Genomic DNA, 14539 nt, shown 5'->3' with positions numbered 1-14539 from the left:
GAATGAAGGCTTTATTGAAATATGTAAAGCTCTTCTATTTTTCATTTAATCTTTATTCCAAATCATTACTGACATTACAAGTTGTAAACAAGCTTACATTATTCAACAATATTAATACCAATTTAATTCATCTTCAAGACATATTTATATTTACCACATCTGAAATTTTGTAAAGCAGATATTTCTAATGCTCAGACTCAGCCCTGAAGCACTGCAATGTTACTGATAAATAGAGCTGAACTGGAAAAAATAAAAATAAAAATCCAGGTAGTTCAATATCAATGATCTTGAATCAGTAATATGGTATAAAGTTATCTTGGAGTTTCTTTATATACAAACTTGAAAGGAAAATCCCAACAACCTAGATGGGGAAAAAGAATTTAAGTATTAAAACAAAATTCATCCATATTCATTGACCAAGATATTTACTCTCAAAAATAAAATTACCTAATTTGGGGATTCAATGGGTCTTATTCTGGCTAGAGATCTGTGACTACTGGTGTTCTCTCATGATCTGAACTGAGACGTCTACTGTTTGTGGCTTTATAAATGACTTGAATGAAAATATGGAATGGTAGGTTAACAAATTTGCCAATGGCACAGATTGGTGGCATTGTGGAAAGTGTAGATTGCCAAAGGATGCAATGGGATAATGATTATTTGCAAATAAGGGCAGATAGTGTTTAATCTGGCCAAGTATGAAGTGCTGCACTTTGGAGATCAAAAGTAAAGGGATAGTACATTTTAGAGCATATTCTGGAGTTATGCTATATAGGAAATATTCAACAGTACCAGAATTCATATCTGAATGTGGACTGTAGACCAAATTTAAAATGTAACTGAATAATGGTCTTTCTGGAGCTGCAGACTGGGGTGATTGTCAATCCAATCACCTGAGATATCTGTACATGCATGAAAGTAGTTAGAGTGATAATGGTGATCCACATTCAATCTAGAGTGTGTGGAGTGTTGGTGTGAAGATGTTTAAAATTATATGTAATTTAAATTACGCATTATCAACCCAAACTATTGAAGTAAACAATGTCATTGTAACCTTCAAGATTGTATTGAGTTACCATTGATCTTAAGGGTACAAAATGTGATCTACTTTGAGTTTAGGGGTCTTCTTCCATGGGTGTCTCCCATATAATACCTGCTTGTTTAGGTGAATAAAGACTTCTATATCCACCAACTTCAGTGTCTCTCTGGTGACTTAATTCAGTCACAACAGCACACAGTTAATGAAAGGGCTTTCAATAAAACTAATTTAGCTTAGAGACAGATCACATTAGCTCAAAAAGTTGCAAAAACATAATCGAGAATCGATTGAGTCACTATTGACCATTTAAGTAATTTGGGCTCAGCATGTGCAAGTAAATTCAAAAACAAATGATAATCAAATGTTCTTCATTACAAATAGAATTTTAGTTGGACAAATGAGGAGCTGGTAGTTCTTTTAAAATAAACGGCTAAAAGGGGACAGAGCAGAGCAATCCAGGAACATGTATGTTATTAAAAGGAAAATAATAGTGCACAAAGGATTTCTAGATGGAATTGAAGAGACGGATGATAATCTTCATGTTTCTTGGCTAGATTATTCATGATCATTCATCATATTATGAAAGGATTTACAAAAGTTAAACCTACCAAGAACTGGAGCAGAGTACAGAACATAGGAAAGTATAGCACAAGAACAGGTCCTTCCGCCCATGATGTTGTACTGAACTAATTACTTCAGTTTAGCTGGGCTTTTGATTATTGATCCGTTCTGTCCTCACAAGGTCCAAATTCTTCCATTTCCTGTGCACTCATTTATTGCAAAGCCTGCTAAATGCCTCTATCATATTTACTTCTACAACCACTCCAAGCAGTGCATTTCAGACTTGCCCCACACATTTCCTTTGAACTTATCCCTTCTCTCCTTAAATGCCTGCCCTCTGGTATTAGACATTTAAAATCCAAAGGAAAAGATGCTGGCTGTTACTGCATGCCTCTCTATCAGATCTCCACTCAGCCTCTGCTGCTCAGAGAAAACACAAAAAGTTTGTCCATCCTCTTATAACACATGCCCTTTAATCCAGGCAGCAGTCCAGTAAACCTCTTGTGCACCCTCTCCAAAGCCTCCATATCCTTTCTATAATGGGGCAACCAGTACTGTATGCAATACTCTGGATGGAGCAGAATTAGTGTTTATAAAGCTGCAACTTCTCCACTCAAACTCAATTCCTTGACTAATACAGGTAAGCATGCAACGTATTTGCAAACATTTTGTCACCATACAAGGAGATATCATTAGTGTCCTGTTCTGAATGCTTGGTCTTTATACACTTACTAATTAGCTCTTTGGTCATCATTACAGAAACTCAGTTGTGACATAGGGAGGTGGTCTCATCACTGTGGTGAACTGCGCCTTCTCTGGAATTTTGCTCACAATGGCTTATAAAGGGGATCGAGGTCCACATGACTGTTTATAGAATTGTTTGTGTAAAACCATGCTTCAAGGAATTCATTTGCACCATGAGTTTCACCGATGCCCAGTCGAATTTGTGCCACCCTCGATCTTCTTTGGTAGAGACTAGGGGGAGATGGTCATGCCACTTAATGTTCATGGATCCTTAAGAATAGTTTTCTTCAGTTTGGCCGACATAAATTTGCTGCAGACCATGCATCGGGTTTTGTAGACCACATTGGTCTTGTTGAAATATCTCAGAAATGATAGCTCAACTGTTCCAAGAACATAGAATTTCAGTCGCGCATAGACCACCAGGAACTTCAAGGAGTGCGCTCTGCAGACCTAAATGACAAACCAAGCTATAGGACAAGGTGAATGTGGTCTACAATCAACTGATAAGTATTGAATGCTATGAGGACAAGTGAACAGTGCATTGAAGATGTCTCTTCGTGTGGTGATTAAATGTTTGTAAATGGATTACCAAGATGGGAGAACTCAACCCATCCATCAATCACCTGAGCTACACATTGAGTTACTTCCAAAATGCAAAGTGCTTCCTTAAACACCTTATCAACCTGTGCAGATACTTTCAAAGAGCTATGGACTGAGACATATCCCCCACCCCCACAAGATCCCCTGTCATTAACAGTGTACATGTGATCTTTCAAGTGCAATGATTCACGTTTAGTTGTGTCAAGCTCCATCTGCCCAAGTTGGGGCTCTCATGTTTAGGAAAAATAGTGCTCAGTTCTGGTCACCTCACTACAGGAAGGATGTGGAAACCATGGAAAGGGTGCAGAGGAGATTTACAGGGATGTTGCCTGGATTGGGGAGCATGCCTTATGAGAATAGGTTGAGTGAACTCAGCCTTTTCTCCTTGGAGTGACAGAGGATGGGAGGTGACCTGATAGAGGTGTATAAGATGATGAGAGGCATTGATCTTGTGGATAGTCAGAGGCTTTTTCCCCAGGGCTGAAATGACTGCCACAAGAGCACACAAGTTTAAGGTGCTGGGGAGTAGGTACAAAGGAGATGTCAGGGGTAAGTTATTTTACTCACAGAGTGGTGAGTGCATGGAACAGGCTGCCGGCAACAGTGGTGGAGGTGGATACAATAGGGTCTTTTAAGAGACTTTTGGATAGGTACATAGAGCTTAGAAAAATAGAGGACTGTGGGTAACCCTAGTAATTTCTAAGGTAGGGACATGTTTGGCACAACTTTGTGGGCCAAGGGGCCTGTATTGTGCTGTAGGTTTTCTATTTTCTTTAAAAAGACAAAAAATAATCTGATTGTAGTTTCTTATTAAAAAAAACCATTGAGTTTGGGGTAGGGTGCCAGAAATGCAAGATAATTCATATACAAGGCAATTTAACAGAAACCTCTACCTGATTGACCAATTAGTAGTGGAAATTGCAACCCCAAGGCAGTAGGCGATGCATTCAAGGGTCACTAGTTAAAAGCACAAGGGAGAAAGAACCCACATAATATGTTAAATGGCGATAAAGGAACTCACTTACAACACAACACTTGTATGAGCTTTGGGGCCAAATAGTTAGTGATCCAAATACAATACGTCATCATGGAAGTGGTAACACAGCCAAGTTCAGAAGAGAGAAATCTACTTTCAGTCAGATGTTTACATTAGAAGGCAAGTTGAAAAACAAAACTCACAAGATTTGGTATAATGTGCAAATACAAATATTTACACCACAACCCGTTTACAGGAAGGGAGAATTTATGACTTTTGGCAGAAGAGTACAGAATTTTTCAGCTCTCATTCTCAAACAAGAGAATATCTGCAGATGCTGGAAATCCGAGCCACACACACAAAATGCTGAAGGAACTCAGCAGGCCAGGCAGCATCCATGCGGGAAAAAAAGTACATTGACATTTCTGGCCAAAACCCTTTGGCAGGACTGGAGAGAAAAAAAAAGCTGAGGAGTAGATTTAAAAGGTGGAGGGAGGGGAGAGAGAACTACAGGTGATAGGTGAAACTTGGTGGGGGGGGGGGCACGGTGGAAACTGAAGCAATAAGCTCAGAAGTTGATTGGTGTGATGAGGTGAGAGAGGGAATAGGGGGATGAGAAATGGAGAAGGGGTGTGGGGGGGGGAAGAGAAGGGCTGGGGGTATTACCAGAAGTTTTAGAAATCAAAGTTCATGCCATCATGTTGGAGGCTACCCAAACAGAATACAGGGTGTTGCTCCTCTAACCCAAGTTGTTCTCTCTCACCTCCCCCCACCTTTTAAATCTACTCCTCAGCATTTTTTCCTCCAGTCCTGCCAAAGGGTTTTGGCCTGAAACGTCAACTGTACTTTTTTCCCCATAGATGCTGCCTGGTCTGTTGAGTTCCTCCAGCATTTTGTGTGTTGCTCAGCTCTCATTCTCCCCGTTTAGCTTTCCTTAACTCTGCCTTTATCATGAGTAAACAGTTTTCCAAAGATGCAAATTCACCAGGGAAAACTTTGGTGAGCCACAGCGCTGCATTGGTTTTGTTTGTTGTAAAGCTTCAAACAATACGGGAGGTTTCTCTGGACACCTACTGAATGGAAAATCTTTGGTTTAAAATGGCACTACCAAAGGCATGTGATAGCTTACTGGCAGTTCAAAAGCAAAAAAAAATCAATTTAAAAAACATTACTACTAACTTTTTACAGTAACTTCTAGTAAACTATCTCCACATACAATGAAGCGGCAAAGCAAACTCGAGAGATGGGTCCTGCTGGTGCATTCCAAAATCAACGCAGATTGAGTTGCAGCTCAGATGGTTGGAGTGAATGATTTGGAGAGATGAGTCAGGGGAGTACCGATGCCTGTCCAACTAACCCGGGTATGAAGGAGTGCTGAGCCGATTTGGAGAGATCGAGAATGGCTTGTTCGGCAGCAAAATCTAGGTCTGAAGCGAATTGCTGGGCAGCACGTTCTAGGCCCGGAGTGATTTGCTGCAGTGAAACACAATCTGCCATTTGGACAATTTAAACACCAGTCCAGATAGACCGGAAAGGCAGGGGGTTGAGAGTCGGGCAAGGTTCGATCACTTTGGGCAGTGAGCCAATTTGTAGAGGTAGAGAATAGCTTCTCTAGCAGTAAAATCTAGGCCCGGGGTGATTTGCCATGGTGGAGCCTGGATCCACTATTTGGTCACTTTAAATGCAAGCCCAGACAGACAGGGAATTCCTCTCTCCCTTGTCTGTGAACTTCGCGTTGATTTGCCCCACAAATATGATGAACTGAATACCAAGGCTGCTCTGTGTGGTGATATCACGTGCAATGATGTGCCAGTACATGATCGGACAGAGCACTTAGCATGTGGGGGTTTGCCAGAATGTTCCAGCACATGGCTGGGTTAAGACGCATTTGTTTATTACTGTAAATAAAGGTTCTCTAATTCTTCCAGAATATGATTCTTCATTGTTAACCCATGGTATGTTTAAACAGAAGAAACATAACATGGTGTCAGGAGTAGCTTGGTTCTGGAAGAATAATACGGGAGAATCGAAGATAATTGAAAAAAAGAGAAAAAATTTGAACTGTAAACAGTAAAATGGAAGGTTTGCAACCCCCATCCAAACTTCATCTGACTGGCAATGTAACTGAGAATTGGAGGATATTCAAGTAACAGTTTGAACTGTACTTACCAGTGATTGATTATGATAAAATCGGAAAAAACCAAAGCTGTGCTTTTGCTCCATGTAATCGGGAATGACGCAGTAGAGGTATATAATAATTTTGTCTTTGAAGATGGAGATAATTTCAATTTAAAGTCAATAATGGACAGATTTGAAGTTTTTTGTATACCTAAGTGTAATTTAATGTACGAGTGATATAAATTCTTTACATGTGCACAGAGAGCTGCTGAAACAATTGATCAGTATGTTACTGAGTTAAAAAAGCATAGCAGAACAAGTGAGTTTGGATTGCTCATGGACACTCTTATTAAAGTAGGATTGTTTGTGGCATTTGAGATAATGCCCTGAGAGAAAGGCTGTTGAGAGAGCAAGATTTAAATTTTGAAAAACTTTGGTGCTTTGCAAAGCTTTTGAGACCGTGACATTGCAGGCTAAAGAGCTTTTTGTTGAAAACTGCAAATGTAAATGCTGTAAAAGAGCGCGAATGTATCAAGAAATATAATACATTGACAAAACTGACAGAGCAAAACAGCATTAAAGAAAAAAGTCATGTGATCGCTGTGCACGGGAACATCGTCCAAATCAGTGTCCCACATATGGCAAAATTTGCAATGACTGTGGTAAGAATAATCATTTTTCACGCTGTTGTAAAAGTAGAAAGGAAAATAAAATGAAACAAATAAATGCTGTGCTTGAAGATGAACGTGAGGAATTTTATATCGATGTGCTTTGTGAAAATAAACAAAGTAAGAACGACTGGACTGTTCCATTGCAAGTGAGTCAAAACAATATTCTGTTTAAACTTTATACTGGAGCGTAAATAAATGTTCCTGCAGAATCTGAGTTCAATGCTTTGAAACCAAGACCGAAATTACATCAGACAAATATAAAAGTGACTGGGTATTCAAGTGCAGACCTTCCAGTTAAAGGAACATGCATGGCTAAAGTATCACACAAAAATATTCTGCGCACGCTTTCATTTGTGGTCGTGCCAAAAAATGTACAGTCAATTCTGGGTTTATCTGCCTGTGAAAGACTTAATTTAGTGAAAAGAGTTTTAGTCTTGGATAGTGACGCAGAGCTGAAGCAACAGAATGTTGCATTGCAGTCAGCAGCAGGTGATGTAACTTGACGGCAGGTTCAGCTCACAGAGGCAAATGCTGACATGGAGAACATAAAAGCAGTAGCTGCAGTGTCTGAGATGACCAAACAGGAGGCAATTGATAATATGAAAAAGCAATGGCAGGAGGTTGCTTCAATGCAAGCAGTCATGAAGGAGACACTGAGAGAATATGAGATTCAGTTTCATCACCGTCTAGAGCAAGAACACTCACAGTGGGCACATTGTAAGGAAGAAGTGAAAGTACAAGTGAAGGAATTGAGAAGTTTTATTGAAATGATGAAATCTCAGCATAAAAAAAGAGATTACACAGTTAATGAATGAATTAGATGAAAAGAAGATTCATATTTCATTACAAATGGAAGTGGAACGTGAATTGACTGATCTAAGGAGATGATTGTCTGAAGGACAAGGAGACAAAGTGAGGATACAAGATAAAATGAACACATAGATACAGACCAGATTATACATGGTCCAAACAGAGGAGGGAGCAGTGCTAAGAAGAAATTGCAAAGACCTCAAGAAAGAGCCAACTTCAGAGATTCAGTTAATGGATGCAGACCAGACAAAACATGGAAATAACAAGGATACACAAGATCTGCGTACACCACTTAGAAGGTCTACTCATGTTCATAAACCTGCAGAGAGACTGATAGAGACTTGTTGAATTATGTATTTGCTTTGATTAATGTTATTGTTTTTCTTTTTATGGAAAAGATGTGGTGATATCACGTGCAATGATGTGCCAAGTACATGATTGGACAGAGCACTGAGCATGCATGGGATTGCCAGAATGTTCCAGCAAGTGGCTGGGTTAAGATGTGTTTGTTTATTACTGTAAATAAAAGTTCTCCAATTCTTCCAGAATGTGATTCTTCATTGTTAACCCACAGTATGTTCAACCAGAAGTAACGTAACACTCTGGAGATTTGGATCCAAGTACTCAGTTTGGTTTGGAATGCTGTTGCTTGTTTCTATTGTTTGCAAAATCTGGGGGTTTTTTTTCTTTCTCTATGCACAGAGAATGTTGGGGTTGGTATTTTCATTTTTTAAAAAACTTGGTTCTTTCGGGTTAAGTTGTACAATTCATACATTCTTTGATAACAAATGCACTTTGAATCTTGAATCCTTGATGCCAATGATGCTTTGGACTTTCAGATGATGGTAAATTGTACAAACTCTGAAGACATATGCTACATTTACTCTAAGAGGAGGTGTCAAGTTTGTTGAAATCAAGCATTGGCTGATCCTATAGCAGCCTGAAAGGAGCCAAACCCAACCCAAAACAGTTCAAGGTTACAATGACCTTAGTGTACTTGTCTGGCAGCTGTGTACAGGATATCTGTTGAGATCTAGAAACGCAATTGTAAAACAATGCTCCTTGGAATGGTAGGCATGTGCTCATGGACTCGTATCCCTGGTTAGGCAGTGGTTCCTGAGCACATTTGCATTCCAAATAGCCTAGTTTCCATCTGATTCTTCTTAACCCTACAGACCCATCTGGCTCTCTATAGAAGTGAAACTGATCTGCAATCTCATTACCTTGATCTGCAATCTCATTACCTTGCAGAGACTACTGAAGAAAGTTAAGCAATAGTCATTTCAGTAACAAAATGCTTAGAAACAGTGACTCAAAATCTTTGGTTCATAGAGCAGTCAAGGTTTACAGACAGATATATTAAAACAAAATCAAGAAATTAGTAAAGTCACACCAAACCTACTGGCATACAAGAACAAAGCCTCTGTTCACTTTTACAGTGGGAGGTCTGTGTAACAGATCATCTTCATTTCACACACAACATACCATGTCTTCCCAGGAAACTGGTGAGCTAAGTAGATGTATTTTCCAGGTGTTAAGAAATCAGCATAGCTCTAAAATATGCTTACCTGTCCAAATGCAAAGCAGACGCTGGTTCCTCTAATAATTGAAAAGTATTCTTCAATCCATGTTGACAGTATTTCAGCGCAGCCCTAAATATACCCATAGACCATACAAATTGAAAAAGAAATACATTACAATGAACATTGAGTAAATTTTACCTTTCATTTGGTATTAATACAATATATATTGTTTTCAAAACCTACCACCATGAATACATTCTAATAATATGAACAAATTCTTACCACAGAATGGATGTTTATTGTCTGTTTGGAAACACTTCTGCCACAAGACTCCGTGATATTGATACAACAGCCAGATGGAACAGACCAGGTTGACTGGCCAAATGCAGTCTTAAACCAGTCGGTATAATTGTTTGCACCACAACAATGAAACTGCGGAGATACAAGTTACAATAAAATTTCAACACTAGAATCACCTTGAATATACAGACACCCACATATCCATGCAATTATTCTGATACTTCTCGTTAGTCCCGCCAGTAATATCTCAACTGATGGCTACAAGTGACTGTCTAGAACTCCTAGCGCAGGTGTTGTTGGGTACTCCCTTTCAATGTGATGAATAGTATATGGATTTGGCATAAACCCAGATGGGCAAATAACTGCCTCGTTAATCCCCTAACAATAAAGGTCTGTGCAAAATTGATTAGTTGCACTTTTTGCAGTACTCAGTCTGCACTGGAGAGAATGTCCTCCACACAAATTCGAGAGGAGGATCGGAAAAAGAAATCTGATGACCCATGACTGGAGAGATGGAAGAGCACGAGGCAAACTTACCAGCAGAGGAGACAGCTATTCTGGGTGAAGAGCTCGACCCAGACCATTTCATAAAAACAACAGTCTTCCACAATTTACTATATTGAGACAAAATGGACCCCAGCCCATCAGAGGCAGCACCACCAGGTAGTGGCAAATCAAATTTAAAAGGATCTTCCATAAGGAATATGGGTGCCACAAATATGAGAGATGGTAGTTTGATTCCCAATTACAACCAATGTACAGTTCAGGGTTGCCATGATATCTTTATCAATATGGCCAAACACCATCATATTCCTTGCATATCTGGCAAATGCAAAGGGCCAAGGTGCAAGGGGGGGGGGGGGGGGGTGAAGGATTGTGTATTCCATCTCCAAAGAATCCTTTAGCACTGAGAGTGGACTGAGTCAACATAATAGGCATCGACATGTTGAAATACAGGACAATTAAAATCAAACTCTTGCTGGAGCTCGAGGAAGAACATAAGGGGGTGAAATTTATTAATGTTGAAGCAGCTATGGCTTTAACATCCAAATCCAATAAACAAATCTCTGACAAGAGAGGAGCACTACAGAAAAATCCAATAGTGACCCGAAATCAGACTGAGGTCAAGTCTGAACTAAAAACACCTAACTTGACATCAGCCTGAAACAGAAGTGGTTGACTCACTAATGAAGATCAGTCAAGATGAAAAATCTAATCGGGGTGGTGACCAGATATTAGCAAGAATATGGACCTTGCTGAGAATCTGTTGAGAGATAGAAGGAATAAGATTAAATTTGCCTCAGATGTCAACTTGCATGAACAGATATCTTTAGACCTTGTCAGAGAATATGGAAATGGAAAAAAGCAAAGATTGTAAGTAACTGGCTCGCCAGAAAGTGGAAACATCAGTTCAGTGAGACTCTACTTTGATTAAAGAGGAAAATACCAAAACTTACATGAGAAAATTGTTGCTGCCAATAATCAAGCCGACATCAATAAACTTGAGAATTGCACTGAAAATGTTGATTCAGAAAGCCTCCTGAGGAAGATCAAACAAGAGGGGGTACAAACAGCCCAGAATGGAATTGAAAGATTGCCCCAGGCCCAGGTGGTATAAAACAGCAGGATCTGGAGAGGTTGATGGCAGATGACAAGAACACACCACCTCTTAACTCACACTCATCTGGAACCATTCTCAAATACTTGAAAAGCAGTGGACCGTGTTAATTCCCAAGACAGCTGATAAAGAATTGATAGAAAGCCTGAACATTTGTTATATGTCCAATGCTTCAAAGACTGTTCACTAAAATAATAGCCAAATATCTCAGCGAGTCCATCAAAAATCAACAGGTAAAAGGGATTCTGCAAATATCACATCTTACACAATATTATTAGGGGGCTGAAAAGAAACAAAGACTGGTGGTGCTATTTGTGGACCTTGCTAAGGCACTCAATTCAGTGGGCAACAAATTAATTAGATCTTTACAAAGGATGAGAATACAAAAAATCTTTATAGATCTTGTCATGGATCAAAACAGCAACCCAAGTACAATTGTAGAATTGGACAGAGAATGGAAAGGATAAACATCAAGAGAGGGTTAAAACAAGGAAACCATCTCATGCATATTAATAAATTGCAAGGGACCCTCTAACTTGCACCCTAAAAACCGAGGAAGGGGAGTCCAATTAACATCAGCTGAAGGAACAAGATACACAGCATCGGCATTTGCAGATGACGTAGCCATTCTGAGCAGTCCTACAATGGAATGGCTAAGAATGTTCAAATACTTCCCACCTTTTGTAAAGCTACTGGATGTGAAGTTAATGTTAAAAAGACCAATGTCAAAGAAAGACTCAAGAAAAGAATGGTGTACAACCCAAGAAGAGAATGGAGAATTGGCAGAGAGAATATGAATTCTATACCATCCACAGAAATTGAGAAATACTTGGGTGCCAGGGCGGACCTTGAGAGTGGAATTTCTGCTGAGAACTGGAGACTGAAGTTAGAGATCATTCGAGAAGTTGAAGAGGTCCAAATGCAAACTAATCCAAAAGGTCAAACTCCTCCAAGATTATATGATCCCAAGGTGTATTTCCATTTAATCTTAGCTGAGACCTTACAAAACTTTCTTAGAGAGGTAGACCGGTTAATAAAAATGGTGAAGGATATCCTCCATCTTCCCACTGGTTGTATCTTGGGGATGTGATACAAGAGAAACAGAGATAGTGGATTGAGCCTCTTGAAAGTGGAAAAACATTCCAACTGCTATCAGAAAATGGACTGTCTGAGGCTGATTATCAAAAACTTGGTCACTTGAACTAATGAGTAATAGTTACTAATGAACAGCTAAAGAAAATAGTACAGCAGATTTTTGTATTGTTCTGTCTTAAATGAGCTGCCAGAGGAAGTGGATGAAACCAGTACATTAATGTTAAAACAACACATCTGCGGGTAAGATTTAGAGGGACATGGGCCAAATGCAGGAAAATGAGACCAGCAGAGCTGGGAATTTTGATTGATATGGACTAATTATTTCCATCAATTTGACCCCATCTGATGGAAAAAGATCTCACCCTTTCTCCCAACTTCTGAGCCCAATTTAACAAGGGCCATAGCAAATGAGGATGGAAGAGACCATCTCCTATAACAATACCTCCTGTACACAATAAGGTGGTCACAGTGTACATTCATGGTCTTCTCTGCTGTAGTCCTTCAAGGTTCAATGTGTTCTGATTCAAGGATGCTCTTCTACACACCACTGTTTTAATGTGTGGCTATTTGAGTTACTGTCACCTTCCTGTCAGTTTGAACCTGTCAGGCCTTGCTTCTCTGATCTCTCTTATTAAGGCAATTTCACTCACAGAATTGCAGGTCATTGGATTTTTTTTTTGTTTTTTACACCAGTTTCTAAATTCTAGGCACTGATGTATATGAAAATCCCAGGAGGTTAGCAGTTTCTGAGATACTCAAACCACCCCGTCTGGCACCAACAATCATGCTATAGCCAAATTCACTTGGACCACATTTTTCCCCCATTCTGATGTTTGGTCTGAACAACTGAACCTTTTAAAGTCAGCATGCTTTTATGCATTGAGTTGTAGCCACCTGATTGGCTGATCAGATACTTGCATGAATGGGCAAGTATAAAGTAGTACCTATTAAAGTGGCCACTGGGTATAGATGCCAGAAGCTGCCACCCAATTTACTCCGATAGAACCAAATTGTGTTGGTTCATGGTTACTCCGGAAACAAATCAAGGCCTCTGACATCTGAATTAGAACTGAAACTTAATTAGACAAAAGGATTTGAATCAAAAGCAAATGTAGTTTAAAGGATTCCATTCAAATTAATCACCCAGTGCACCACTTACTTTAAAAACTGAAACAATTATCAAATAGTTAAATAATCAATGAAACAACTACTTTTCTTCCCAGCACATCATGGAATCATGATATTTCATAGTGAAGGAAGTAGCCATTTGCTCATCTGGTGCTGCTGCAACTTATTTTCTGCTACTTAACTACTTAATACTTTTTTTTATTACTGCCTTGTTTTTATCTACCACTTTATTTAATTGCCTGAGATGAAGCTAAACAGAGACTCATTGTACCTATGTATAATGGCAATAAAGATCATTCAATTCAATTCATTCTTTCCTAAATTGGACTTCCACCCACCCCCCCAAAAAAAACCAGAAATAAACAAGCTGCTGGAAGACCTCAGCTGGTCAAACAGCATTTGAGGGGGCAAAGGGAGGTATAAAGACCAAGAGTGGGGATGGAAGATAACCAGTAGAAAGGGGTGAGTGGGAGTGATTAGACAGGGCCTGATAGGTGACATGTGGAACCAAGTGTTGTTTTCTGGAGGGTGATGGGTACGGGGAGGAGAGAAGCTGATGTGTGATGGTGGAAAGAGACAAGCAAGAAATAAATGGGCAGATGGAATCGGTGAAGGCAAGGGGAAAGATAGGGAGAGATTGGAAAGTGATAGGCAGAACAAGGAGCAGGTGCTGGAGGGGATAGGAAGGGTAGGCCAAGGGAGATAATCTTAGGTGGATAAATGTGTGATGAACAGATGGAAATAGGGAAGGAACAAGGTGAGAGAATTTAGGCTGACTAGTCGAAGTGGGAAAAGGAACACAACAGTAAACTACTCAAAAATTGGAAAGTCACTCTTCATACCAATGGTCTGACGGCTACCCATGTGGAACATGAAGTGCTGTTTTTCTAGCTTGTGTTTAGTCTCACTGTGGACAGTGGACATGAACAGAGAGGCTGGCTAGGAAGGTGAGCTGAAGTAACATGCATACAGAAGCTCAGGATGGTAATTGCTGACAGAACACAGGTACAGTACTCCTCAAAATGGACACTTTGCCTGCACAGCTTCTGCTTAAATTCCGGGTTCCTCCAGCAGTTTGCTTTTCATCTCCTTGGTCTTTAGGCTAAACTACTTTAGAAAAAAAAGATTTACCTTTTCAGGTTGATGAATTCAACTAAAATGCTTTGACCTGAAAGGTCAACTGTTTCTCTCTCCACAGATGCTTCTGGTCTAATGAGTATTCTGACCTTACTTTGAAAGCAGCTCGCTCTCATGGAGTCAGCAAATAAAAAAGCAACATTTCCCCTAAATACATGTGGACATAACTTCAATGAAAATTCTTTTCAAATACACACCTATTTTCTGTATGGGAATAGA

At 39.6% G+C, this 14539-nt stretch overlaps 1 protein-coding gene across 1 annotated transcript in view; it reads right to left on the bottom strand.

Moving 5' to 3' along the window:
* Positions 1-292: 292 nt before the first annotated feature.
* The window catches only part of LOC132392430 (tetraspanin-6-like), a 119814-nt gene continuing 105567 nt past the window's right edge, over positions 293-14539 (bottom strand). The window contains exons 8-10 of the mRNA XM_059966254.1: positions 9325-9474; positions 9088-9171; positions 293-361 (exon numbers count right to left, since the gene is read on the bottom strand). Of these exons, the coding sequence (XP_059822237.1) occupies positions 293-361; positions 9088-9171; positions 9325-9474 (303 nt within the window). The remainder of the gene's footprint in view (positions 362-9087; positions 9172-9324; positions 9475-14539) is intronic.

Source organism: Hypanus sabinus, chromosome 4, assembly GCF_030144855.1.
Source record: "Hypanus sabinus isolate sHypSab1 chromosome 4, sHypSab1.hap1, whole genome shotgun sequence".
Lineage (NCBI taxonomy): Eukaryota > Metazoa > Chordata > Chondrichthyes > Myliobatiformes > Dasyatidae > Hypanus > Hypanus sabinus.
The sequence above is the reverse complement of the archived record's forward strand: the minus strand, read 5'-3'. Positions and strand labels throughout refer to the sequence as shown.